This window comes from Rattus norvegicus, chromosome 8 (assembly GCF_021556685.1).
Source record: "Rattus norvegicus strain SHRSP/BbbUtx chromosome 8, alternate assembly SHRSP_T2T, whole genome shotgun sequence".
NCBI classification, from domain to species: Eukaryota; Metazoa; Chordata; class Mammalia; order Rodentia; family Muridae; genus Rattus; species Rattus norvegicus.
Genome location: NC_141541.1, coordinates 102,993,818 through 103,021,793, shown reverse-complemented (window position 1 = coordinate 103,021,793; position 27,976 = coordinate 102,993,818). Strand labels below are relative to the sequence as shown.

The following is a 27,976-nucleotide window of genomic DNA, read 5'->3' as shown; positions in this document are numbered from 1 at the left end:
GACTCACCTACTGTGCTGCCTCTGAGCAGGACTGTGACACCGTGACAGCTGCTCTGTGGCCAGGCGGATTTCTGCCACTCCTCTGGAAAGAGGTGGCATTCACAACACTGCGGCGGGCGCCTCTCACTGAGCTAATGACACTTCAATCAGCACGTTCCCTTCACTTTCCGCACTTTGCCATCTGAGCACAAGTCTCTAATTACGCCCAGGCAACAAGTTTCACATCGACCCCACCATTTACACACTCACCATACACCATCGCCCCTCCAGTCTCATGCAAGAAGCGGAATCGATGATTTTTAAATAACCAGATTGTTAAAATGGTAAGGATGAGCAAAAAATTAAACGCGAGTAGCTCCACTGCTCCCTGGTGTTGAAAATGATCTTCATCCTTCCCTGACGTAAGCCGAAGCTGCCCCGCCATTCTCCCCTCCACCGTGATGCTCAGAGAAATCCCTGGGCAAGGGATGAGCACTTCGATGAGGGTTGCCTAGGACAGACTGGCGCCCACAGAATTTCAGAATAAACGCTGCTACTTTGTTGCTACTTCACAAGCATTCAGATGGCTTAGCATTCAGACGGGCTTCTAGTTACAACTTCCTGTTTCTCTCTTAAAGCAGCCTCGTCTCTTTTCAAACTCCAGAGGGTGGTTTCATCATAGAAGACTCTGTCTTCAAATGGTTCGCTCTGGGAAGAGATCTCCACAGAGGTCAAATCTGCCAGCAGGATGCTGATGTCCAGACTCATGGCCCTCCTGTTCCCAGCATGATTTCTTAGGCTGTATATAACTGGCAAATTGTACATTGATAATAAGACAGTTCAGCTCAGCACATCAACAGATTCAAAAGGGCAAGTCCAGACCCTTACCTTCACTTACTCAGTTTTCTCCCCTCCCACCAGAGCCTCCCAGGGGAGGAGGATTGGCAGGTATGGTTTCACAGGACTGTTCCTGCAGTTGAGAAACACAGATCCAGTACACGAAATTGTCAGTCACTCAGTAGAACGTCAATTAAAATAATCAAAAAGAAAATTCTAGCCCCAGTTCTTTAACTGTGGGATCTGGCTTTTTTGAAAATAAAAACAGAAGAGAGGGAGAGAAGGAGGGGGATTGAGGGATGAATGGAGGAAGGGAGAAAAGGGAGAGGGAGGTGTTTAAGACAGTGGCACCTCCAGTTCTTCTGCTTCCTCTGGCAAAAGAATCAAGATTTCCTTGATTTACCATGCAGCCAGGTCTGCTGCAGAGACCCCACCTTTCACCACATGGTAGAAATGGAGGAATGTTAATGTCTGGTTTCTATTCTGATAGAATTAGGATTCCGTTTCTGTAGTGTAAGTCATCGAGTAAGCAGAATCCAAGGCACCCTGAAAAAAAAAAGCTTCAGGACAAACACATAATAACATATGGTCTTGCAGAGCTGTAATTCTGGTGTTCAGGAAGCTGAGGCAGGAGGATCACTGTGAATTCAAGGTCTCCCCCAGCTTCATGGACGCTGGAAGGTAAGTACCCATCAAAAAACTAATTTCCCACGCTGGGAGATTTTATCAACCACTCTAGTGCCTCAGCTCTCTTTGCCTCCACAACTCCAGAGCTGGCTTTCTTTGTGTGCTTGGCACAGCAGGGGGCATCTGTGTGCACTGCAGATGTTCTTACCCATGCTCCTTTTTGGCAGGCGTCTCTGTGATGACTAATATTGGCGCTGTCGTGAAGCCCAGTCAGCTCTTGCTTGCAAGCTTTTGCCAGCAGCCTCACCTTCAAGATTCGAAAACCCACACAGGTGAGTCGCTAGATTTACAAGATAATACAAATTCGAAGCCAGAGAACTTCCTGTTTTTACTGCTGTTCAGTCAGACGCGCTCTTTGATTTTTCTTACCACATCCATTTCGCTCTGGGAGAAGTGGGTGAGAAGGTGTTTGGCTAGCTCTACAGGCCTTTCATAAGCTCTGAATTTGATATTGAGATAAGGCAGTGTAGAAAGAAGAACGAAGCCATGGGTAGAGGAAGGGAGCCCTCACCGGAAGCCTGCTCCAAGCCTGTTTCTCCCTGAGCTTGGAGAATGGCAGTGTCGTCAACAGTGGTTGGCTGCGATGGTTTTGAGCAAAAAGTATTTAACAAAAAACGGTGATTAACAAAAACGTCCCTAAGATGCTGAAGTGGGATAAATGGGAAGGCGTTGTCTGGAGGCATCAGGGCACATGGCCTCTCTGCTTTTCCACCTGCAAAAGCTAAGAATCTAAAAACCTCATTTACAAGCGAAAGAGTCGTTTTAACTTCCTTGTTCAACTCTGTAACTCATTTTCTTTGTTTTGTTTTGTTTTCATATTATCAGTTTACAATCCCATCCAAGGCACCTCTGGGAAGACCTTAAAGTTTCATTTGTTAGAAGGTGGGAAAGGGCTGGCAAGATGGCTCAGTGAGTAAAGGTGCTTGCTGCCAAACCTGATGACTTGAGTTCAATTCCCTGGGTCCGCAGGATGAATGGAGAGAACTAACTCTTGCAAGTTGGTTCTTCTGATTCTAATGAGTGCTGTTATGAGGTCAGCTGTCAGTGTTGATGTGTCTCCCTCAACAATCTGCACTATGGCTTTACTCCCATCAAGCTACCTCACTTCTTTTGTGAGTCTGTGTGAGCCCTGTTTTCAATTCTTCGTATAAGAAGCCTAGTAACCAGAACTACCTGACCCCAGACCCTAACCAACAATAACAGTTCAGTGTCCTAGAAAAATGAGGATAGCTAATTACTGGAATAGCCAAGATTCCCAAGATTCCTGAATGCTGTGCTGTCTATATTATATTGACAGAGGAAGATTATAAACTAGAAATGAAGGCTTTGTGCTGGCACCCAATGACTATAACCCTTAATGTCACAATCTCACGTGAACCTGGGTTGGAACCCCAAACAAGACCCTGACTCAGTTGTCTTTGTATTGTGATGACCAAACATGACTTGGTGAGGGAAGTTTATTTGACTTATACATCCAGATCAGAGTCTCTCATAAAAGGAAGTTGGGGCAGGAACCTGGATACAAGAACTGATGCAGAGGTCACAGAGGAACCCTACCCATTGGCTCACCCAGCCTGCTTTCTGATACCACCCAGGACCACCTTCCCAGGAGTGACACTACTCTGCAGAGGGCTGGGCGATCCCTCATCAATGATTAATGGAGAAAATGCCACACAGACTTCCCAGCAGGCAATCCAATGCAGGCACTTTCTCAACTTTCCCTCTTCACAGATGATCCAAGCTTGTATCCAGTTGACAACAAAACCCCACAAAAATGAAACAAAAAACAAACAAACAAACAAACAAACAAAAAACAAAACAAAACAAAAAACTAACTGGCCCAACCCTGGATTGCAAAACAGGGCCCTGAGAGAAATTACAGAAGGCTTTTCAATCCCTTTCTCAAACCCTGCTGTGTGAACCATGTTGGAGGAGCTTGTTCTGAGATGCTCCATGCAAATGAGATGGGAAAGAGAAAGGACAGAACTACCTGACTCACAGGCACCATCTGGATGTCCTGCCTCAGCTTGCCCACAAAAGCAATGGCAGTGGGCGAGAAGAAACCAAAGAGAACCTGTACTGTCAGGGTGACTTGGGGTGGAGCAGACGTTGCACACTGGAGCGAATGCCACCGAGTCAGTGACGCAGAGTCTCCAGTTATCGGTAAGCACCGCTGACAGAAGAGCTTGCAGATACAGGCTGTGGACGCAAGCCACAGGTGAGGAGACGCTGAGAGGTTTCCTGTCAGGCTCTAGGAAGGATCCAGGCAAACCTGGCACCACGCCTGTCATTTAGCCTTGTTGTCCCCAAGCCATCCAAGGGCAGGTAGCATTCTATCCAAGTCTCTAGGAATAAGGGGGATTGGGGCTGTAACTTTAATTTCAAATCCTATTTTTAACAATGGTCCTTAAAACGCTTTAACCTCCCTTGTAGCCCACCACCCACCAGAGGTACTGGTAAAGCAAGGAAGTGAACCTGTTTACAAAGTTTCCTTAGAGCAGCTCTCACCTGTGATGTCTGGAAGTGGGGCAGTTCAGCTCACAGGTCAGCAGAGGCAACTCGATCCACGCACAAATGCTTCATGGGTACATCAGCTGTCTAGTTCAGTAGAGTCGGGATGGCATTCAGCAGGGGTGGCACTACGTAACGGAGACAGCCAGGCCTCAACCTTGGCAGCAGGAGGGACCAGGAGGAATGCCAGGAGAAGTTCTAGGCTGTGTCTCTCTCAGTAAAACGAAGCTCACTGAAGACAAGAGGTCAGCAAGCATTATACAGTGAGCTTTCTAAGCAAGCCTAGCTGAGCCTCCACCACAGTCCCTGGGGTCCTATTGAGACCCCCCCCAAACATCACAAGTCCTCCATGGGTCTTGCCTTAGCATGTATCTTGTCTTAGCACGTGCATCCGTCTCAGCTGATATCACTCTGCCCATCGAGGAAGCAGCAGGAAACTACAGCACACCACCAGAAGTTTTTTGGTCCATTTCTCTCAAATGAAGCCAGCTCAACCACACAACATAAGGTAGACCAATGCATGTGTGTTGTTAGCAACGAATCCTTCACCACATGTCCTTTCATGTGCTTGCTTTAGCAGAACATCCTTTACCTGTGTCTACTTCAGCTAAACATTTCTTCATGAGTCTGCCTCAGGAAAAACACCATCCAAATAACTGACTTTCCAAAGAACTCTTAAGGTACCCCTTGATTGCCATCTTGTCTATTCTCACCTTGTTTTCTGGAGTCACCTCCCTTTTGGCTAAATTTTTGGAGGGCCCCTCCTCAGTAGAAACAGCAAGCTTTGGTCCATTGGCCCCTCTTGTCCTGCACATGTTGAGAGACCAGTCCTAAAGGAAGATGGACTCACTGACTTGTTTTGTTTGATCTCCACAGGCAAGACAGACATGGTATAGGTTGGCCCCAGGACCTGTAACTCCTCCCAGCTCCAAATGCAGGCTTCCAGGTTGGGGTGAAGCAGGAACCCTGGAGCCAGGGTCAGGGAGGAGACAGAGGTGCCATACTGAACTATACTACAAGAACCTGTCCAGTCAGGTTAACCCTGGAGCCAGAAGCCTGAGAACTTCCCTTTTTCTGTTCTCCTTTCACTTGTCCACATGATAAATACAGTTAGCCTCTTTCTGCAAAACCTAAATCCTCTGTCTTCCCCACTAACTACGCCAATTCCCTCAAGCCCTGTGACTTCTCTGGAATAAATCCATTGTGTATGGCTGAAAATAGTGATCTGAAGTCCTAAGGAAGAGAAATGTGGTGAACTTGAGGATCATGTAGTTTGTCCCAGGCCGTTCTGAGGTACAGACTGATGTTCTGAGGTACAGCAGAACAAAGCAAAACCAAAACAAAAGCCTCAATAAGGAAAGAAAAGGGGTAGGGGGAGGAAGGGAAAGAAGGGAAGAAGTTAACTTGCTTTAGAACTGTGCCAGGTTCCCCACCTCTCCCTAGTCCCTGCCACCTCTCCAGGAGAGGAAAAAAGATGGCGTTCCAGCTAGGGATATATGGACAGTGTCTGAAAATGAAGTCTTAATCAAAGCTCACTGTTACAGAGTTGTCTCTTTGTCTCACCTAAGTCAATCCAAACTCAAACCTTTGAGACAGCCATACTGTAGTATGGGAAAGAATTGTCTGTCAGACCACAACCAGGACCTGAGAGTCTCAATTAAAACTGCTGCCGAGATATGCCACTGTCTTAGCCACTGTCAGAAAGGCTTTGTGGGTTCCCCCAAATCACTAACCCCCTCCACCCATCACTAAACTGTCTAGCTGTGATTATTTGTCTGCCCTTTGTGCCCTTCTTTAAAACATAATCTAAATGACCTTTCTTCAGTAATATCGACTTCACACTGAAGTCTGTAAAGTAAGAGTGTTAAAATAAGGAATCTCTGGAAATCAAACATTTATTCCAAAGTCTACGTTGAAATTACTTCAACCTTGCCTGTGAAGACACTATCGCTTTGAGGACCCTTGATTTTGAGAAAAAGCAGAACCAAATGATTATCAGCAATTTCAGAAACAAACAATGCTAGATGCCCAGAGCCCTGTCTTTAAGCTGGATTTCTCTCTATGTGAGAAACAGACTTGCCTTGTTAGATCCTGAGCAGGTCAGATCTCTCACCGCTTTGGCTGCTGTCTTAACAGAAGAAATGTCAGACTTTCTGTGAGCGATAAGAATGTGGCCTACAGCAGAGACCTCCTGATTTCACTTCAACTCCACCAGGAGGCTGAAGACCAGACACACTGAGATGCACCTACGGTGGGAAAACCTGGTCTATAGAACAGCACCCACCATGACCTGAGGTCCCTTGGAGAGCTGTGTCTATGTGAAGGATCCTGCAGACTGCCTGCCCTGGGCTGGAGAGACCACTGAGGCTGACTGGAACATTGCAAGCAAACTGCTAGAATTATCTTCTGTTCTCTTTAGCCCTTTCATATAGATTATTGTCCCTTCTAGACATCCTTACTTAGCATCCTTACTTTTATCATTTAACTTAAAGTAGCGCTATTCTCTACCAACCTTAAAGCTAAAATTGTGCTCAAAGAGTTGTCCTACCTTGCTTCTGTGTTCTTGCTACCATGTTGCTTCTACTCAATGACCCACTCGTGTATCCTTTAGGTTCATGAATTTGTGACTTCCTTTTACTCTGTGATCACATCAGCTTATGCAATCTCTTCTAATGGTGGCACATGTCTTTCAAGGAAATTTGAATCCAGGTCCCCAAGCTGTGGTCAGTTATATCATCTGAACCAGTATAAACCAGTTTGTTTACTTCTGTTTTGTTTTGTTTTTATTTTTTGAGAGAAAGAGAGGATTTCTCTCTAGGATGTAGCCCAGGTTGGCCTAGAACTCACTACATAACCCAGACTTGTTTCTAACTCACAATCCTCCAGTCTCAGCTTCCTGAGTGCTAAGATTACACTTCTGCGACATTATTTCAAGCAGGCTAGTTTTCTATTTCTTTGAAGCATGGTTGTCATTTTATGCCAGTAACATTTATATACTTAACCTATTTTAAAAGGGGGCCTGGGGCTGGAGAGATAGATGACTTAGTGTCTAAGGGTACTGATTGTTCTTCCAGAGTCGAGTTCAATTCCCAGCAACCACATAGTGGCTTACAACCCTCTGTAATGGAATCCAATGTCCTCCTCTGGTGTGTCTGAAGACAGCTACAGTGTACTCATATACATAAATAAATAAATAAAATCTTTTAAAACTAATAATAAAAACAAAAGAGAAAGGACTTTAGGGCTCCACCCATCATGCCCTAGCATTATACATAGGCTCACTGACTGTTGGCCCAATAAGGAGAGGAAAAGGGTCAGCCTTTGATTACAAGCTTAGGAAGCTCACTTCTATTGAAAGGTTGTTCAATCCGGTGATGCCTTGGTCCCCTCAGATGGTTCCTGTTCCAAGGGATCAAAAGTGGAAGCCAAAACAGTCAAGGCCACCTCCAACAGGTCCCAAGTATAGGTAAACATTCTGTCCTGCATGGACCACTGTGGAAATGTAGGAATAGGAACAAAGGGGCTCTCAGTTGTTTGTTCTTAAAGCCTTTGTGCCTTGGGACAAGTTGGTCTGAACCACTGTAATAGTGAAGGCAACCAACTCTGTGTCCTTTCAAGTTTTGTAATCGATCCCACCGGAATTACTGACAGGAGTTACGGGAACAGAAGGGGCATACAAATGCACTCTGTGCAAGCGTGTGGGAGGGGCATCATGGGAATGCAAAGTGAGGCCTTAGCGATTTGAAGGAGATTTAGCTTAAGTGCCCTCTTCATAGAAGAGGGAGCCAGGTGTGGAGATGGGGCTGTGAGCACATCTGAGGCAATAGTGACAGATTCCTCCTCCTGTGTCTGTTAAACATACTTGAAAATAAATAGGCTCGAACAAAGTAAGCCCTAGGAGACATGGTGACAAGTTAAGGGAAAGTGGGGGGGGCCATGGTGGAGTCAAGAGGTGAAAGTACAAAGGCTGCCTTTGCCATGCAAAGTCTGTCCTGGAAGAGATGTCCAGAGAACATACGCAACATCTATCAGGGCAGACGTGAGATGGTGAAAGCATTTGAGTTTCTCAGACAGTGATTAATCTTCCCTGTTTAAGAAAATTTAGGGAGCTATTACTTTCCTTCTGAAGAACATCCTCTGCAATTTCAGGCAAAGCCCTACCCAGGGCTTCAGGGGGATAGGATACTGGAAAACCCTAAGGCTGCTTCTTACACTGATGCTAAGCAATGCACGCTGGGTACCATTTTCAGAATTCCAACAGTGCCATCCATAGCTGGAAGCCAGCATCGCACCAGAGCAGAGCTAGCTGCTCTTGTACTCCTGAGAACTCTCTCTGTACCCTACTGAGACCATTGTGCTCTGTGCTCTAACTCACGCCCTAGATGGGTGAGAAGATTCCCGAACTCCACCCACATCAGAAGGGGAACATTCATTTCAGCTGAGCTTTTTAAACTTCTAAGTGATGTTCATCACCAGTCGAAGTGACTTTTTTGCATAACAGCTCGAACTACACCACTTTAATGACAGCCTAGATGGACTTAAAAAGTATATCATGAAACAATATTCAGAACTTAAAGCACTAATTGCAATTATATAAGAGTCTTATTTTGTTTAGTTTTACCCTTGAGAGACAAAGTCTTGCTATGTAGCTCTGGCTGGGCTGGAACTCACTGTACAGCCCAGGCTAACCTTGAATTCTCCTGCCTCTGCAGCTCAAGAGCTGAGATTGCAGGCATGAGCCACCATGCCTGGCTGTCACTGTTGAATTGTGGAAAATAAAAGCACTTCCCCACCCCCTTGTAAACTTTTTTTTTTTTAATCTTTTGTCTCTACTGCCCAGGTTCTGATGTGTCTTCCTTACTTGTAAGAAGAGCTGGTTGCTGGATCAGAGTTCCCCTTCTCCTCTTTCCTTTCGTTTTGAAATCACTCAGTTTCCCAGAGTCTGCCATGTCAAATCCATGACTTGTAGGTCAGACAAATGCTTGCTTTGTTCAGACACATCCAGTCACCTTCGCCATCCTATGTCACCCTGTTCTACACAGGAGATGATTGCCAACTGCTGACTGGTTTGGATTTGTTGGTGAGTTTTTGTTTTTGTTTTTTGCTTGTTTGTTTACTTTTTCTTTTTCTTTTTCTTTTTTGTTTTATTTTTAACCTCTCACTGTGTTTTATCTCACCAGAATTTGAGTCGTGTCACCGAAATAAGGCCATGTGAGTTTTGCCACCTGTAAGGTGCCACCTTCCTCTGTACCTAGCAATCTTAAACATGTGCTCTGTGGATCTTTCTGGTTCTTCTCACATCAATGATGGTCAGATTTCTGAAACTGGCATGTGCAGTGACTTCTAGAAGTTTGCCAGCTCCTCTCTTATTGAAAACCTAAGACAGCAGCTCTCAAAATGCTAGTTTCAAATAAACAGACAAAATGGGGCAGGGCTGCTAGATGAAAAGCAGTATAGTGGACATATGTGAAGACTTTCTTAATTCAAACCAGTCTAGTTATGTGTATGTACTAAGGCATGCATGTGTGCTATTTGCAAAACAAGAGACAGTAAAAAGTAGGTAGACATTATATAACATGACTATTAATATTGTAACTGTACAATGATATTATAGTGCATTTTTTTTCTTTAAATTTTTATTTCTTTAGTTGGCTGTGCTATCTATGCCTGGAACAGGAATATTTGGGTAGCAAGGTTATTGAGATGAAGTCAGTCTGGGCTATGCACTGAGATCCTTATCTCAAAAAGCAGAAAGCAAACAAAAGCGGCTCACACAACTTACTTGTTTGAGATAATACAGATGAAACCACAAGATGTCTGGAAGTAACGTCAGAGTTCTCCAACAGGTGCTTGCAGGAGGGAGGGGGAAATTCAGAAAGTGCTTAGAGGAAGGAGGGGAAGTCCAGCAGGTGCTTAGAGGGGGTGGAGAATCCAGCAAGTGTTTACAGGGAGGGGGGAGAATCCAGCAGGTGTTTACAGGGAGCGGGGAGAATCCAGCAGGTGTTTACAGGGAGGGGGGAGAATCCAGCAGGTGTTAACAGGGAGGCAGGAGAATCCAGCAGGTGTTACAAGGGAGTCCAGCAGGAACTTAGAGGAGTCCAACAGGTGTTTACAGGGAGGGGAGGGAGAATCCAACAGGTGTTTACATGGGTGGATGGGGATCCAGCAGGTGTTACAAGGGAGTCCAGCAGAAACTTAGAGGAGTCCAACAGGTGCTTAGAGGAGAGGAGTCCTGTGGGTGTTTAGAGAGAGAGGGGGGAATCTAGCAGGTGCTTACTGGAGAGGAGTTCTGCAGGTGTTTAGATATTTAAGTGGTGGTGGGGAGTGGGGGTAGGAATCTAGTAGGTATTTAAAGAAGAGGAGTCCAGCAGGTGCTTAGAGGAAGGAGGAGGAGTCTAGCAGGTGCTGGAGGAAGGAGGAGGAGTCCAGCAGGTGCTTAGAGGAAGGAGGAGGAGTCCAGCAGGTGCTGGAGGAAGGAGGAGGAGTCCAGCAGGTGCTGGAGGAAGGAGGAGGAGTCCAGCAGGTGCTGGAGGAAGGAGGAGTCCAGCAGGTGCTGGAGGAAGGAGGAGGAGTCCAGCAGGTGCTTAGAGGAAGGAGGAGGAGTCCAGCAGGTGCTGGAGGAAGGAGGAGGAGTCCAGCAGGTGCTTAGAGGAAGGAGGAGGAGTCCAGCAGGTGCTGGAGGAAGGAGGAGGAGTCCAGCAGGTGCTGGAGGAAGGAGGAGGAGTCCAGCAGGTGCTGGAGGAAGGAGGAGTCCAGCAGGTGCTGGAGGAAGGAGGAGGAGTCCAGCAGGTGCTGGAGGAAGGAGGAGGAGTCCAGCAGGTGCTGGAGGAAGGAGGAGGAGTCCAGCAGGTGCTGGAGGAAGGAGGAGGAGTCCAGCAGGTGCTTAGAGGAAGGAGGAGGAGTCCAGCAGGTGCTGGAGGAAGGAGGAGGAGTCCAGCAGGTGCTGGAGGAAGGAGGAGGAGTCCAGCAGGTGCTGGAGGAAGGAGGAGGAGTCCAGCAGGTGCTGGAGGAAGGAGGAGGAGTCCAGCAGGTGCTGGAGGAAGGAGGAGGAGTCTAGCAGGTGCTGGAGGAAGGAGGAGGAGTCTAGCAGGTGCTGGAGGAAGGAGGAGGAGTCCAGCAGGTGCTTAGAGGAAGGAGGAGGAGTCTAGCAGGTGCTGGAGGAAGGAGGAGGAGTCTAGCAGGTGCTGGAGGAAGGAGGAGGAGTCTAGCAGGTGCTGGAGGAAGGAGGAGGAGTCTAGCAGGTGCTGGAGGAAGGAGGAGGAGTCCAGCAGGTGCTGGAGGAAGGAGGAGGAGTCCAGCAGGTGCTGGAGGAAGGAGGAGGAGTCCAGCAGGTGCTGGAGGAGTGCAGAGGCATAAACAATTGTATTAGCATCTGCTGAAACTAAGAGACAGGCACATGGAAGTTCAGTATCTTTCTCTTTTGTACACTCTTTGCATCTTTCCATAAGTACCCATTTAAAATAAGATCAATGCAAAAGGCAGTTCTTTCTCCATGGTTACCTTGGTCTGGATTTTCACTGAAAGAGTTGGTCCAGCTAGCTCTCCCAGCCCCACCTTCTTTATTTGATTTTTGGAGTCCCCTCCTCCCAACTGAGGGTGGCAGTTAGAATCACTCCTTTCTTTCTAGCTTATCTGTTTTTAAGAATTCGACACTTTACGCTTTCCTGGCGATCCTTTCATTCTTCCCGACTAACCCATGTCCATTCGTTTGTATCAATCACTGATCTGCAAACCTACCTTCTATCAGCAGCCTCCAGTGGCCAAACTGGGCTGAGACACAGATCAATGCCTCAGTCAACCCACATCAGAGAGGCTTCTCCTTGCACAAGATTGGAATTAACACAGAGATTCACAACTGGATAATGGGTAAAGAGTAAGAGACTTAGGAGCACTCAACCCTAAATGAGGGTCCCCACTCTCCAAAATGCTCAAGAATCTATGCAGAAGGCAGAAGAGGAGGTGGAAACGCTGTAAGAGACAGAGAGGTGGTGGATAACTCCAAGGAACCAGTGCCTTGAATTGATACACATATGATCAGAGATTTCAGCAGCATACCCAAGACCTGCCCAGGTTCAACCATATGATCATGTTCCCAACCTACATTTTAGAAGTATCGAAAGTCCATTTCCTTCCAGTATGCTAATGTCCCTCACAGGACAGACAGGCAAGTGCATTGCCACATTAGTAGGGGATGTAGCTTAGACTTGACACTTTCTTTGATGTGGAATTTGCATGCTCATGGTGAGGATATGTGGTGATTTGAATAGGAGTGGCACTATTTAGAGGCATGATCTTGTTGGAGTAGGTTTAGGCTTGTTGGAGGAAATGTGTCACTGTGGGTGTGGGCTTTAAGACCCTCATCCTAGCTGTCTGGAAGCCAGTCTTCTCCTAGCTGCCTTCGGAACAAGAGGATGAACTCTCAGCTCCTCCAGCCCCATGTTTGTCTGGACACTGCCATGCTACTGCCTTGATGATAATGGACTGAACCTTTGAACCTATAAGCCAGCCCCAGTTAAATGTTGTCTTTTGTACGAGTTGCCTTGGTCATGGTGTCTCTTCACAGCAGTAAAACCCTAAGACAGGATACATCCAAACCTGTGTCTAGGACTTAGGAACCTGGCTGCAAAGGCAAGCCCTGTCTTGTATATCTAGTATGGACATTGCCTGTGGAAAGATGCTGCTAAGTTAAACCCCCTACCTCCTGGTGATATGGAGGAGTCAGGGAATGAGAGAGAGAGAGAGAGAGAGAGAGAGAGAGAGAGAGAGAGAGAGAGAGAACATGGTATCAGAGCCATATTTAGTCCATAGGACATAGAACAGGGCTAGGGCGATAGGCTTCCTTGTGAGGACTATATAAATGTAAATGTGTTCCTACTGTGCCAAACCAGGATACATGTGGAGACAAGAATCTATTGGAGCTTCTAAATTTGAAGTTTTAGAGCTGAAGAGGGTAGGTTGGGAAGGCTGACTTCAAGTGATTCATCTCCTTAGCCAAGTTCTGAGTTTCAGATTTTTCTCATCTCTTCCCAATCCGGGTTCAAGCTCAGCTCTGCCACCCTAACCATGGGACTGAACCCACCTGCCATCTTTCTTTGTAAGGTATTCATGTCTGCATTGTCTATGACCCTCTCCCAGATATGGAAGACCTTCACAAGCCTTAACCTTTAAGCTTCTCTCTTACACTCTTTCCCAGGATGCAAACAGCATCTATAAGGGAGCAATCCCTCAGCCAAGAGAGTGGGAAGAGCTAGCTCAGTGATGAGCACACCTCTGTTGGTACATGGGAGAGGCCAGAGCACTGGGTGCTCCGGGAAATGCACTTGAGGATGGGCTGCAAAGTCCTGCCCTCAGTTCAGAGGAAGCTCACTCACTCTTCGTTGTCCTCCAGCTCACCCCTCTCTGTCCAGCTTCTGCTCCCCATGCCAAGGATAGAAGAACAGAGGAGTCTTTTTTTTTTCTTTTCTTTTTTTTTTTTTTTTTGGAGCTGGGGACTGAACCCAGGGCCTTGCGCTTGCTAGGCAAGTGCTCTACCACTGAGCCAAATCCCCAACCCCAGAACAGAGGAGTCTTATCATGAAATCAAGGGACAGCCACCCCCTCAAAGGCATCCCCCTTGCAAGACCCGCACTGTCACTTGCTACCTTCACTATATCTCCACCTTCTGGCCAAACTCTACCCCTAGCCAGTGTCTTCCTATTCTCAAATTGGACAAGGTCTTTATTTCTTTTATTTTGTTTATGTGTGAATGCAGATATGTGCCTACCATAGTGCATGTGTGGAGGTCAGAGGACAACTCTTTGGAGCCAGTTTCCTTCTGCCACCTTATGAGACATGGGGATTACACTTGGTTCCTCCAGCCTGCATAGAAAGGCCTTTAACTACTGAGTTAATCTTACCAGTCCAGGGCAAAGGTTCTTTTCACTACAGGGCTGTACAGTCCATGTTCACACCCTGAGCTGTGTTAGCCTAAGAACTCAGAGTGACTATGGCAGCTCCAGCCATCACACTCATGTTAAGAGAGAAATGACACAAAGATGTGTCTTTCCTTTGCAACAGTGGAGACTCCATGAGAAGAACTCCAGCTACCTATTCTACCAGCCTGGCTGACTGCCTGCAGACCTGTCTCCAGACACATGTCTGGAGTGTTGCAGAAAGGACAATGAACAAGTGCCACCATGAGACCTTTGCTGAGATCAAAACCTGTGTGGAATGCCTTTGCCTCATGCACATAAAGGTTCAATCCTGGGGAGAAACTGCAACTTGGAATCCCTGAGTGGCTTGTCACAAAGCAGTGCTAGGACCCTCCTTTCTGCCTCAGACTACAGCCCAGTGAGATGCCTCTGCAGGAGCTTTCAAAAAGGGTGACTCTTGTCAAAATGGCAGCACCACAACATCTCAGTCTGCAACTGTTTCAGGAGCTGTCCAAGGTGGCGCATCTCCTTCCCCACTTCAGCCTATAGAAACAAGAAGGCAAGAGCTGTCCCACAGGTATTGTTCACAGTGGCAGCACCTCCTCTCCAGCCCTGGCCTTCCCCAGCAGTCCTACAGCAAAAGTCAGGCTGAAGTTGGGAAGGACTTCCCACCCTAGCCCATGGGTCTGATGCAGAAGGAGGTGAAAAAAAGCTACCAATCTCTAAGCAGGAAAACCAATCCCTGAGCTCCCCACCTCCCCCACCCCACCCCCACCCAAAACAATCCCTAAGCACAAAAAAACCACCAATCCCTGAATAGCAACCCCCAACAACCCCTGAGCTCCCCAAGCTCAGGACATGAAATCCCACCAATCCTCACTCTGGTAATCTCTGCCCTGAGAAGCTATGCCCCCTCAGAAAGTGTAGGTTGATATCCTTACACAGGTGAAGGCAGGTACAGGATAAAGTGAGGCCTGTCATTGGATGAGGGGAAAGGGAGGTGGGAGCAGAGGTTTTAGAAGGGGAGGGAGGAGCAGCATGGAAAGAGAAGTAAACGGTCCTCACCATGCATCTCTACATAGATACAGGTTGTTGTAAATATTTCTTAAGGGATGGATTTCTATAGGCAAATTTATCCTATCTAGGTGGGCAGTTTATATCCTTATCAATCGGTTGTAAGTTAATTGTGTGGATGTTTGTACATTGATTGTTTAACATATAAATCTGGTTGTTGGATTACAGTTTGTTGAGTCATGACTTAACTGGATTGTTGGGAGTGTGAGCAGAGTCCATGACAGGAAATCATGCTAAGCTATAGAATGTTTAGGGCTACTGTGTCATGGGGCCACACTAGCACATCCTGCAGAGCGTGATGTGTGTGTCAGGCATGGTAACAACCCACCAAGGGGGCTTCACAGAGTGTGAAAGTGGCTGACAGAGAAACAGCTAGAGCACGAGGATCTGCATGGAGTGGGAACTCATGGGAATTTGTTGTGCGCATTTTTAATTATACCGCAACAAGAAAGCCTATATAATCAGTGCCCCTTTGTCCAATTCCCTGCTGTCCACTCCCAGGAGCAGAGGGCAGCCATCCTTGGGTTTGTCCCTCCACACCCTGAACCTTCCAATATATCTTTTTCATGAGATTTGCTGTCTGATGTGACTCTCATTGGAAGAAGCCAAGAAGAAAGAAGCAATGAGAAGAAGGAGTAGGGCTGAGGCTCCTGAGATCCTCAGCTCAGCTGGTGAAATCCTCCCCTGGGAGCCGCAATGCCTCTGCTGAAGAGGCTTCCTTTTAGAGCCCTCTGGTTCCTGGGCTCCTGTGTCTCAGGATACCCTTCCACTGGGACACTGTCCCATATCAGAGCTGTGTGGTTCCTGGACCCTCATGTCTCAGGATATCCTTCCACTGGGATACATTTTCCCTTCAGAGCTATATGGTTCTTCGACTTCCCAAGTCCTAGGATACCCTCCCATCCAAGCAGAAGCACTTACACAACTGCCTTGTCTTGAATTCCAGTATGGGGTGGGATGTAGACCATAGATCTCAGTAAGTGTTGGGTGGGTGTTGTCCCCATTCACTTTCTACTGTTGTGATAAGCACCACAAACCAATGTAACTAGGGGAGGAAAGGAACTATTTGGCTTACATGCCACAATCACAGTCCATCACTGATGGCTGTCAAGGCAGTAACTGAAGCAGGGCAGGAACCTGGAGGCAGGAACCTGGAGCAGAGACCATGAAGGAATGGTGTTTACTGGCTTGCTCCTTGTGGCTTTTGTAAAGAGCTTAGGCCTGCCTTCCTAGGCGTGGGCTTGGCCCACCCATATCAATCATCAATCAAGAAAATGCCCTACATAATTCCAGGCTTGCCTACAGATTAGTCTGATAGAGGCATTTTTCCAATTTAGGTTCCCTTTCCCCAGATGACTGGAGCTTGTGTCAAGCTGACAAAAAATATCCAGTATAAGCGGTCCTCTGCCTGCATATTTAGCAATGTAAGATATCAACAACCCATCCTAACAGCACCCAGTGTTGGTCCCAGAAGCCATGACCAGAAACATTCATCAAACTACAAGGAATCGCAGAGATCACTCTATTCCGTTATCTCTGGGATGACCCCCACCTAGCAGATGCATTCCTGTTTTCTAATAGAATTTGAATCTCTCTTACATCCCAGTCCTGTATCAGAAGCTCTTGTGATGTGGTTGGGTGTGGGAATCTCATGAGATGATTCCTACACGAGTAGAAGATGGATGAGCTCTGTTGTAAGAGATACTGATAGAGATGGGGTGGGTGGTGCCTTGACAGAGCAGTGTGGACTACACAGTAAACGGAGCCTGAATACCAAGAAGTTCCAATAGTTTATTCAAAACTTAGTCCTGTTAAGAGATGGACTTAGCTCCACTGAAACTTTAAAGAACTTCTTTGATTTGACAAGGGTTTAAGTGCTGGGCAGCCCCAAAGCATAAACAATTTTGGCTCCACCAAGAGGCATGAGGAGAAAACTTGGATACATTGCTTGCAGAAGCGAAGCAGAAAGTACTTGATTGTCTAAGCCGAAAAGTTGCAAGAGGTTTGTTGGCTGTTGGTTTCTGCTTGGTTAGTCTCAAATTAAATTACGCTGTGTACACAGAGATAGCTTCAGGTTGTGTGTGTAGGAAGTCCCAGATGCTGGCATTGACTCTGCCTGATGACTTCCCCATTAGAAAAAGGGACAAAGAGACGATGATACACGGAAATCACAGGCAGCCATGCGAGGCCTCAAGACATTAGTTACTAGCCCAGTACAGCCAGATGGAGTTTTCTCAAAAGAGTTTGGGTGTACAGTGCCACAACCTATCTGGTTTTCCACCTCTCTCCTTCGCGTCTTCCCTCCTTGCCTTCCTCTCCTGTCTCCTCCCTCCCTTATCTTCTTCCTCTTTACGTCCTCCTTCCTCCTTCATCGATGGCCTTTCTCTTTCCCTTCCCTGTCTTGCATTCATGTGCTTCCTCCTACGCCCCAAAATTTAAACTTCTCCCCCAACTAAAGCCTGTTGCTGTTTCGGAGTATGATCCAGTGTGGTTCTGACTCCTGGCCAACGAAAGCCTTAACACAATTGACACGAAGACGATGAGTTACTCCAGCCATCTAGGACAACAAATAACACACTTTCCTTTCTCTGTCCCACTTTTGCTGAAGGGACAACCTCTTTTCCTTCCCTCTGCAGGAATTTCCAGATCAACAGCCTGGCATCCGGCACTGAGTGGAGTCCCTGGGATTCTGCATTGGCCCCTCTCAGCACACGGCTTCCTGTTTTCTCTATTCTCTTCTCTTGCTATCCTCTTCCTCTTGGTTTCCTGCCCTCTTCCGCACATAGCCTATGCTCCTAGTGTCTCTTATCTGTCCCTTTTCTCATTCTCTTTCATCTACTTGTGGAGAAGCTCTGTTCCTGTGGCGGGGTGGGGACAGGGGAGGGGCACGGAGGCGCAGATCCATGTATTAGCAGGGACTTTGGCCTTTGTAAAATCCAACCCTTCGCTAAGTATTCTGGGTAGTTAGAGTTATTTAGAAGGCAAGATTAGAGCCCTGTTGTAGTTGCACCCACTATCTGCTTTTACCAGCATAAATCTAACTCAAAAGGGATTAGGAACATCTAACAAAGTTCCCATTCCCTCAAGGAATACTCCAGTCCCACAAGTTCCAGCAGGAAAGGCGGAGTTCTATCTCCTTTCTGGAAGATACACTTCCGGCCAGCCGCCTCCATAGCAGATAGCATTTCTTCATCACACTCTATCATTTTCTCATGGTGTCAGATTTTTACTCAGAGATACACTTCTTCTGCTTGTTACACACCTGCCTTCTCCCCAAACTCTTCCAGCTGTGCAGCCTATACAAGATTGGGTACCCTCTATGACAGGCTGAACCAACTGTTCCCTCATTCTCCAGGATCTGTTCCTAATCTTTTTTTTTTTTAATGTACTCAAGACAGGTCCTGCCAGGCACTAGCAAGCCAAGAAGAGCCTAAACAGCAGCTTAAACCCAACACGTTTGGATGGAACGGTGTGGTCCTGAGAGTCAGCTCACCTTTGCTGCCTGCCTCCTAGAGTAGGCTAAGCTACAGCTTCTGTAGCAGGTGTCCAATGGGTCCTGGCTTGCCTGTGTGATGGCCTTAAGACCCTTTTGGGCACTGAGCATAGCTAATATTATTGTTGCTGTCCATCTCCTTTAATCCCACTCAGGAACGGTCTCGTCATTGTGCCCAGTACAATCATGAATGAAGAGAGTAAGGGACATCTCCAAGCTCTCAGGCCAAGAAGGTGGCAGAGTGGGGACACAGGATCCTTGCCTCCAGGCCTCTCAATTTGGAAACAAAGAAAGTGACAAGGCATACTTAATTAGGGCCTCTTTGTCTTTCCATCTAAGTCCCCCCCCCATTTTACCCTTTTGAACTCATATGACATAAATCTTACTAATGTGGTTTTGATAAAATGCTTTAAAATGTGTGAATTTATTCTTAAACGAAGAATAATTAATTAAAGGCCACATTTCTGTTTCATCAAACGGAACATTATTGAACCTCCAGAAAGTTTTCTTGGGTTTCATAAGGCAGAGGAGTATTCTGAATGTGTATTTTTGTAATCAAAAATAAGTCTTTGAGGGTCTTTTGCCATGATCCTCTTTCCTCAGCCCCAAGTGTTGGGAACTTCAGGTGTGGTGTGTGAACTACGTCTGCAGTTTGTTGTTTTTGTCTAAAAATAAGGGAAAAAAACCCTTCATTCTGTTCTGACAATGAGCTATATTTTCTTCATTGTCTACTTAAGAAAAAAAGAAGAAGAGCAACCCTTCATTTCTCATCACTTTCTGCATCCAGGAAGCAGGAAATATGACATCACTTCCAGCATGGCAATAATGGGCATAGTTGTCTGCATATTAAGAAGCCATTTCCCCCCTTCCTTTGACATCTTTTACAGTTATATTATATGTAGTGATGGGCTTATAACATTTTCATACATGTACAGGAACTTTGTTTTGAATGTACACAGGAGATAAAACATTTTTTAAATATAGCTCTTCCTTGGGCTGTGTCAGATTGGACTTATGAGAGAAAACCAACCAAAAGGGAATGCTAGGTTCTTCGGAGTTCTGAGGCTGCTGTAGGCCCATGGCATTTCTGGCAGAGCCTTTGAAAAGCCTTGTTTTCAGTTCTCCCATTGTTAGATGAGATTTACAATCTGCTGCCGAGATCCTGAGAGGAGACATCGAAGGATGGCCACGCGCTTTGAAAGCACTAACTGGTTATTAATGATTTAGGGACACAGCAGTCTCTGCGTGCTGCAGAAAGGAGCATGCGACATCTCATTTTATCACCTACCATGCCTATGAAATGTCCCCCACCCTGGACTTCTCAGAAAACCATCTGAATCCTTTAAAAAGAGACTTTAAAATTAGTTCTCATTTTATAATGCTCAATGTACTCTCAAAGCAGTTGTCTTGTTGTGCTCCTAAGAAAAAACCCTGAGTGGTATAAATAATGCACAGCCAGCCCTCCCGGTGTGTGGACTGCACGGCTGTGGACTCAAGCACCCTAAGATTGAGATATTCTTTTTTTAGAGAAGCATCTGCACTGAACATGTACAGGCTTTTTTCTTTGTCATTGTGCCCTAAGAATTCAGCCTAACTACTAAGAGATATTTTACACTGCATTAGCTACTATATGAAATCCAGAGATGGCTTGTATGTAGGACTATAAGCACAAGCTATATCATGCCATCAGATGTACCAATCTAACCAAAGAGACTTGAGCTTGCAAAGATTTTTGCTATCTATGCCGCTGGGCAAGGCAGGATTTTAGAACCAATTCAGGGAGATTCCAAGGCACAACTATATTTTTTATTATTTGAAATGGGGCTACAAGGAATAGAATGCTCTATACATTTCTATTTATACAAAGAAGTGTTTATTAATGTTATTCTCATGTAAGGAAAAGTCTAAGGTAAGGGACTAATGGAAAATGTTGATTCCATAGCAACATCAAACATCCAATGTCACTGTATCTTTTGCCTTTATAATCCTTGATAAATTGGCTTGTCACTTCCTGATCTCAAAATGGCTGCTACAGTTTCTCAAGACATACTTATTTTGAAGGTATGAGCTGCAAAGAGAGAAATCCCCACTAACTATATTTGTTCCTTGTTTATTTTTATTTTTTATTAACAATGTTTACTTCACAAATTGTTCTTCTATCACACGAACCACTGAGGCAAGAAAATTAGAAAGTGTATCAGTTACTTTTCTTTGCTGTGATAACACCAAGACAAAACAATCTATTGGGGGAAGAGTTTATTTGGGCTTACAGTCTCAGGGGGTTAGAGTCCAAGATGGCAGATGGGAGCCAATGGTGGCTGGCATAATGGCTGGAGCAGCAGGCAGAAGACTCATTTTTGAACTTCAAAAACCAAACATAAAGTAAATTAGGCATGGCGAGAGTCTTTAAACTCTCAAATATCACCTCTACCATCATATTTCCTCTCACGAATCCTAACCTCTAAACAGCACCGTCAATTAGAGATCAAGCATTCAAATGCTTGAGACTGTGGGAGACATCTCAATCAAACTACCACAGAAAGCAGTGTGAGTATTTTATTCTTGCTGCTGTTGTCTTTTCTTCCCCAGTGTGTCCTTCTGGCTTGAGTGGAGGGAAGCCGAAAGGAAAAGGGACCAAGGTCAGAGAAGAGTCTCAGGGATGTCCTCTGTGCTTTGATGAAGAAAGTCCTTTTGACACACGATAGCTATGTAAAAGCCAGTTTCTTGGAGCTATGGAAATATGTGACAATAGTTTCTAAACCTAACTAGTATTTTAAGATAGATGAGGGCCACTGCAATGGTCACACTTCCCAGAGCACTACCCATTTCACGATGCTACAGATATAGGTTTTTCTCCCTAGCAGATGCAACAGTCCCATCTTGCTAGTGTTTCTGAGCAGTTGCCTTTAATCTGTTTTCAAAAAAAATCCTCTGCCTCCTTTTTACTTTCCTTGTTTTCTAATTATCAAGAGAAGCACAGTGAGGTCACAATGATGAATCCGTTAGAAGAATGAGTCACTTAGCAGAGAACTGCTGTGGGAAAGGCAAATGTGTGGGTCCCGCTGGAATCAGTTGGGGGTTTCTTCAGAAAAAGCTGGAAGCAGACAATGTAGCAAAGGGAGCAACTGCTTTATGGGAGGGTGGGGGCAACTGGGTGAAGGGAAGGCACTGTCAGTGCTGCATGCCAAGGGCCAGGAGTGGCAACCAAGGCCTCCCAACTGCCTCTCACACTGAGAAAAACACTGAACATCTCCAGAGAAAACTCCACAGACCCCTGCCACATTTGCCGGTAGATGGAGTGCACCGCAAAACCAGAGCCTGACATATACACAGCTTCTTAAAGCAGTAGTTCTCAACCTATGGGTGGAGTCCCCTATGGGGTGCCATATCAGATATCCTGCCTCTCAGTTGTCTACATTATGGTTTATAACAGCAGCAAAATTACAGCTATAGAGTAGAAACAAAATAATTTTGTGGTTGGGGATCACCACAACATGAGGGACTGTGTTAAAGGGTTGCAGCAGTAGGAAGGTTGAGAACCACTGCCTCAGAGACTTTAAACACATACAATTTGTATGGTGCTTGGGGATTTGGAAAAGGCAGAGTCTAGTTTGCATTCCTTGCAAAATTCTCATTACTAGAGTTCTTACGGCTGCCACCGAACTCCAATCTACCATGCCCATAGCTAGCAAATGTGGGCAGAGGCAAGAATCTCGCGGCTTACAGCAAAAGAAGATTCCCTTCGGTGTGGACTTAATGGACTCCATCTGTTCTTAAATTCTACGGACAAAGGCTTAATTTAGGATTGGAATATAAAACTAACAGTCGTTCTCCGAGGATTTAGTTAGTGCTAGGTTCTACATGTCTGTCTTTGAATCTCACAGCAACCCTAAAGTGGCAGGAAGTGTTCAGCGAGCCAGCATTGAGCTAAGGAACCCGAGGTGCGGAAAGATTAGTTTGTTGGACAACATAGGAAAGACAGGAGGAGCAGAGCCACTGGGTTTCACAGCATGGCTCCTGAGTTTGGCTTCTCACAGCTAGAGCTCAGTGCTACCTTCAGCTTGCCTGACATGCAGGGCAGTGCTGGAAGGACTGGTCACTAGTAGTTACTGGTAAGTTACTGCTCACTGCTCACCCTCTAAACAATGTAGGCATTTGGGACTGGATGACTCTTCCAGCGGTGATTGAAGATGGCACTGTTAAAGGACCGTCCACTGTTCTGCCCCCTCCAATTGCTTCTAATCTCCGTCAGATTTAAAGCGACATTTTGCCCAAGAGTCTCCTCGAGACTTCAATTCACATCAAAAGCGACTTCTTTTTGGAAGAAATCCTCCCAAGTCAAAGATGTGTTAGTAGCTTTTTCGGTGTCTTGATCTCTACACTCCAGGGTCAAAAGAGAGAAACTGACAGAGAGACAACAACCCCTGAGAGAGACCAACCCAGGCTGAAGCTGTGCAGGAGCCACCTGTGTCCCTGATGTGTGCATTTTGTCTAAGCTCCGCCCAACAGTTACCTGGCAACGGCCAGGTATGCTCCGCCCCCAGTTACTTGGCAACATCCAGGTATGCCTGACGACTATAAAAGGAGCTGCTTGCCTCCTCCTCACTCTCTTGCTCTGTTGCTCTTCCCTTCCTGCTCCCACCCTCTCCCCATCCCCCATCCCCCCCATCCCCCCCCCCCCCCCCGTCTCTCTCCACGTGCTCATGGCCTGCCGCTACTTCTCTACTTCTCTACTTCTGTACTCTCTCTTTCTCTCTCTGGCTTTCTCTGCCTCTACTACCCTCCTGCTCCTCTTTCCATGCCCTGAATAAACTCTAGTCTATACTAGACCCTCATGTGGCTGGTCCCTTAGGGGGAAGGGATGCCTCAGCATGGGCCCGCTGAGGTACCCCTTCCCCAATACCTCACCACACATTCATCAGAACATATCCCTTCTCACTTTATCTTTTTATAAACACCTTACCTGGTACTTGGGAATCCTCTCAAAACCTGACCAATACTGTCCCTGTGTTCTGGCTATTTGCCACTATGAACTCATAAATCATCCCAACGCTCACTGGCCTAAAATAATCCTTTATTTATTTTTCTCATGAATCTGTAGTTTGGCAGCTGGAAGAGGCCAGGTGCCCTGTTTAGCTAAAGTAGATGGAAGACTGAGGATTCCCGAATGTCAAAGATCCTAGTTCCTACTCACTCACCAGCCTAAGGCTGGTGTGTGTGTGTATATGTGTGTCTGTGTGAGTGTGTCTGAGTGTGTCTGTGTGAGTGTGTCTGTGGAATATGTCTGTGTGTGTCTGTGTGTGTGAGTGTATGTCTGTATGTGTGTGTGTCCGTGTCTACGTCTGTGTGTGTTTGTATGTGTCTGTGTGAGTGTGTCTGAGTGTGTCTGTGTGTGTCTCTGTGTGTGTGTATGTCTATATGTGTATGTATGTCTGAATATGTGTGTGTGTCTGAGTGTGTCTGTGTGTGTCTCTGTGAGTGTGTCTGTATGTGTGTGTGTTTGTATGTGTCTGAGTGTGTCTGTGTGTGTCTCTGTGTGTGTGTATGTCTGTATGTGTGTGTGTATGTCTGAATGTGTGTCTGTATGTGTGTGTGTGTGTCCGTGTCTGTGTCTGTGTCTGTGTGTCTATGTGTGATGCTGTCCGCTGAGATCTGTCAGTGGTGTGACTTGCTTTCCTTACAACATGAAACCTCAGCACAGATCCTGGGAGGAGAGGACCAGTGGGCAGCCATAGTGTCTTTTAGTACTTAGCCTTGAATTAAGACAGTCCCTTCCAAAAGTCTCAGGACCCAGATTCAAAGGAAGTGCCAGGGACACCTTGTGAAGAGCAAAGGCAGTTGAAAGCTAGCTCAGATGAATGCTGCTGGGGAACTTTCTCCTTGGGGGAAGGACACCGTGTGGTAAAGGGGTGGACCCTTTCAGATACCACTGCAAAACAAAGCACAAGTATGTTGCTCAGAATTTCAGTTTGTATGCTAATTCAACATTTGGGAAAAGCTTATTCAATTCAAATTATTTTCATAATTTTGAGTGAAATTTTTTTTTTCTGGTTCAGGCCTTTTCTAGCATATGCATACTCTGAAGGTTCTTTATTATTTAGATTATTTCCTTTGTGTGTTTTATTGTGGGTTTTGCCTGCATATGTCTGGACAAATCTTACATGCCTGATGCCTGCAAAGGCCAGAAGAGGGTGTGGGAACACCTGGAACTGGACTTACAGACATTCATGAGCTGCAGTGATGGCAGTTGAACCCTTGACCCCTGGAAGAGCGTCCTTGCTCTTAACCACTGAACTGTGTTGCCAGGCCCCTGCAAGTTCCATTTTATCCACCACAGAATGTTGCTAAAGATGGCTTCTCTGGCTCTCTGACTGACAACAATAAAACTATCTTGGGTACAGGAATCCTTTTCAGTAACAGTTTAGGACACTTGGTGTCAGTGCTTTGAGTGTGGATGGGTGGAGGGTGCAGAGAGAGGGGGAGATGAGTAGAACAAAAGCAAAGCCATGCAGCTGCCTTGGATGTGTGGGCTTTCCAGTGACAGTGGGGACAGTAGGGCAGACTAGGGAAACAATTATGTAAAATATACAAAGAAACGGACATTTCCCCACTATCTCGGGCTTTTCCTGGAGACCTTATAAATAGCACAAGTGACTAACCCTTCCTTTCCCTCCTCTGCCACATGCTGGGTGACAAGGCAGGAAAAATAACCAGATAAGCCCCAGCCTAGAGAAGCATTTGTTCTTGTTTGTCCATGTTAAGTTTCCTGATCCAACTGTGTTGGGGATTGAATAGTCAAACTTACAATAGTCAAACAGTACAGATTTCATCCTCTCTCTCTCTCTCTCTCTCTCTCTCTCTCTCTCTCTCTCTCTCTCTCTGTCATCAAAAATCATAGCCTAGAGATTTTACAAGGTGAGCCGAGTTGATGTGAGCCCTTTAGAAGAAAACATCTATAGATGTGTGGTCATTAAAGACATAAACCAAGGCTCTTTCTTCTGCCTCCTAACTCTCATAGACAAACACAGACATCGTTCTGTATACCATGTGACCAACACTCATTTATACCATGAGAGCAATCATCAGAAAGAAATGAGCTCTTCCAGGCAGAATACTGATTCCGTCCCTGCTTTGCCTGCTTCCTCCCTGAGCTTTTTCTCTCCCTTACAACACATCAGCTATTAAGAGCCCAGGTCCTGTTGCACTCTTCGGGCTTTCCTTCCACCAGCCTGGTGCTTACTGTTTGGGTCCTTGGAAAGAGAAGAGCCTTCCAAATGCCAAGTTTGAACATCAGAACTTGGATACTGATCATTCTTGTTCCAGTGCGATGGCAGGATGGGGGAAAGGAATATCTTTGTTAGAAGGAGGTGATGCAGGTGGCGATGGTCAGAGTGTGTGAATCAGCCAGAGTCCTGTTTTGAAATGCTAGCCAAAGTCGTTTCGGTGTAACGTGCACCTTTAATTTTCCCTTTTTGTTTTCCCTCTTTAACTTTATACCATAATGTCCAATTCAGATAGTCAATGAGATGTAACATAGGAAATTAAAAGGGGTTTGGACATTCCCCAGAGCCCATAGCAAGATTTTTCCCCCTAACAATACAGCTTGTTCACAACTTTTTAGAATAGCCTCAAACGGAGTTTTCCTGTACTAAGTTTGAGATTTTGAAGTCAAAACAGGACATTAAAAGAAGGGAATCATGTGAAAGAGAAGTCTGCCTTTCTCTTCATTTAAGAAAGTGAACTCTCGGGTCCCACAGGATCAAATCTCAGTATATTTAATTCCTAAAGGCTCTACTCCAAATACTGTCACAACTGGAGCTAGGACTTCATCATATAATTACTGAAGGGTAGAAAAATTCAGTCTATAGTGGGAAGGTTCTGGAGTGTTCTAGTCATTGTGACAAGCTTTCTTCTTTCCCTGGGGAGAACCTCATTCCTGTTGTACACCTAGCTTGGGAGATAAGAGACAGCAATGGCCGAGGAGCCTCAGCACAGCACCTGAGACCACATCCATAAGATCCCTCTGGGCCTGTGGCCCATGGAGGAGCATCAGTGATTCCTCCAAAGGAAGGGCTCAGGAAAAGCCCAGGGGCAAACGAAAAGGCTCATTGTAGCAGGTCCTAACAGCTTCGTTAGGGTGGTACTCACATTCTGGCACCTTCTTACCTTGACATTTACAGGCTGTGAGCAAGGTAATGTTTTGTTTTTCCTTTTGAAATAGAATATCAAGGCCACAATAGCCTTGATTTCAGTAGATAGTCAAGGAAGACCTGAACTTCTCTTCCTCCTGCCTGTGCCTCCCAAGTACTAGGAATATAGGCGTGGACCATCAAATTCAGGGCACACTACACGTTGCAAACTTGCATTTCATCCTTTCTCAGGGACCATGCTAATCTCTGTATTTTTCCAATTTCAGTAGATAGGGTATCCACTGGAGCTCAAGTTATACTTTTATGGTAGAAAACAGTTATTACTGTAGCCTAAATTTATCTCATTTGAAATAATATACGTGTAAACACCTTGTGCTACTCATAGTTTTTACTTTTCCATTTAAAAAATTATGGTTGGCATAACTCTGACACACGTGACTTGTAGTTTGACTGTTTTTGGTTATATTATTTCATATCACTGGGCCATTTGTAATGTCTTTAAGTCTCTTTGCCACTGTGTTCCTGTCAAGCAGAGGCGTAAGTCTGGCCTCAACTGATATCTGGGCAAATGTAATTGTGAAAAGTTCCTGAACTATGCATTTCAATGCTACCAAATTCAACATACTTTTTATATAAACTTTTTTCAGGTTATGACAGCATGCACATGTAACGTTGGTGCTTGGAAGTTGGAAGCAGGAGGATGAGGAGCTCAAAGTTGCCACCAGCTACCTTGAACTCTTGGGGTAGCTGAGACTACATAAGACTTTGTCTGTAAAACCAAACACAGGGACTGGATGCATGGTTCAGTGGTTCAAAGTGTATTCTGTTCCTTCAGAGGAACTAAGGTCAGTTTCCAACACCCATATATGGGGGCTCGCAAATGCCTGTCACGCTAGGTCCAAGGAATCTGACTCCCTCTTCTGGCTCCTTGGGTACCTGGACTCAGATATGCTCATATGTATAATTTTTAAAAATAAAAATAATTTTTTAAGAAGACCCAAAACAAACAAATGAATGACATAGGAAAGGGGAGAGTAAAATAGTATGGCTCGTGAAATAAAGGGAATTCATTTTTGCATATACCTGAAACGTAGCGTGAACTTGAATCTTTCTCAGTGAGAATCTAGCACTCTTTTGTAAGGCATAGAAATGCCATGACCACTAGCATAAACCTACCAGCCACTTCTCTATAAATATGATGATTTTAATATATATTTACTTTAATGTAGCAATTCTTTTGAACTTGGAAAGAAGAAAATTAAAACCACGATTGTATAAATTACCACATTTTCTGTATCTACTCCTCTGTTGAAGGGCATCTGGGTTCTTTCCAG

The 27,976-nt window shown here is 45.6% G+C and overlaps 1 protein-coding gene, 1 long non-coding RNA gene and 1 pseudogene across 10 annotated transcripts in view; 1 reads left to right on the top strand and 2 right to left on the bottom strand.

Moving 5' to 3' along the window:
* Nucleotides 1-588, bottom strand: part of Slc9a9 (solute carrier family 9 member A9) — a 560,109-nt gene extending 559,521 nt beyond the window's left edge. The window contains 1 exon segment of one of the 2 annotated variants that reach the window (NM_001271438.2): nt 250-588. In NM_001271438.2, the coding sequence (NP_001258367.1) occupies nt 250-424 (175 nt within the window). In that variant the 5' untranslated portion in view covers nt 425-588. 2 annotated transcript variants of the gene reach the window in all.
* Nucleotides 370-27,727, top strand: LOC102552777 (uncharacterized). Of its 8 annotated transcripts, XR_015627942.1 has the most exons (7): nt 370-1,497; nt 1,671-1,775; nt 2,329-3,721; nt 4,397-4,522; nt 6,151-6,395; nt 8,855-9,094; nt 9,195-9,612. It is a non-coding gene; the product is annotated as an uncharacterized LOC102552777 (long non-coding RNA). The 8 variants fall into 8 exon arrangements; XR_015627940.1 differs by lacking the exon at nt 370-1,497 and having other exon boundaries at nt 1,572-1,775; XR_015627941.1 differs by lacking the exon at nt 370-1,497 and having other exon boundaries at nt 1,572-1,775; nt 6,151-6,399; nt 9,195-9,257.
* Nucleotides 26,829-26,923, bottom strand: LOC120094425 (U6 spliceosomal RNA; annotated as a pseudogene).
* Nucleotides 27,728-27,976: the final 249 nt, after the last annotated feature.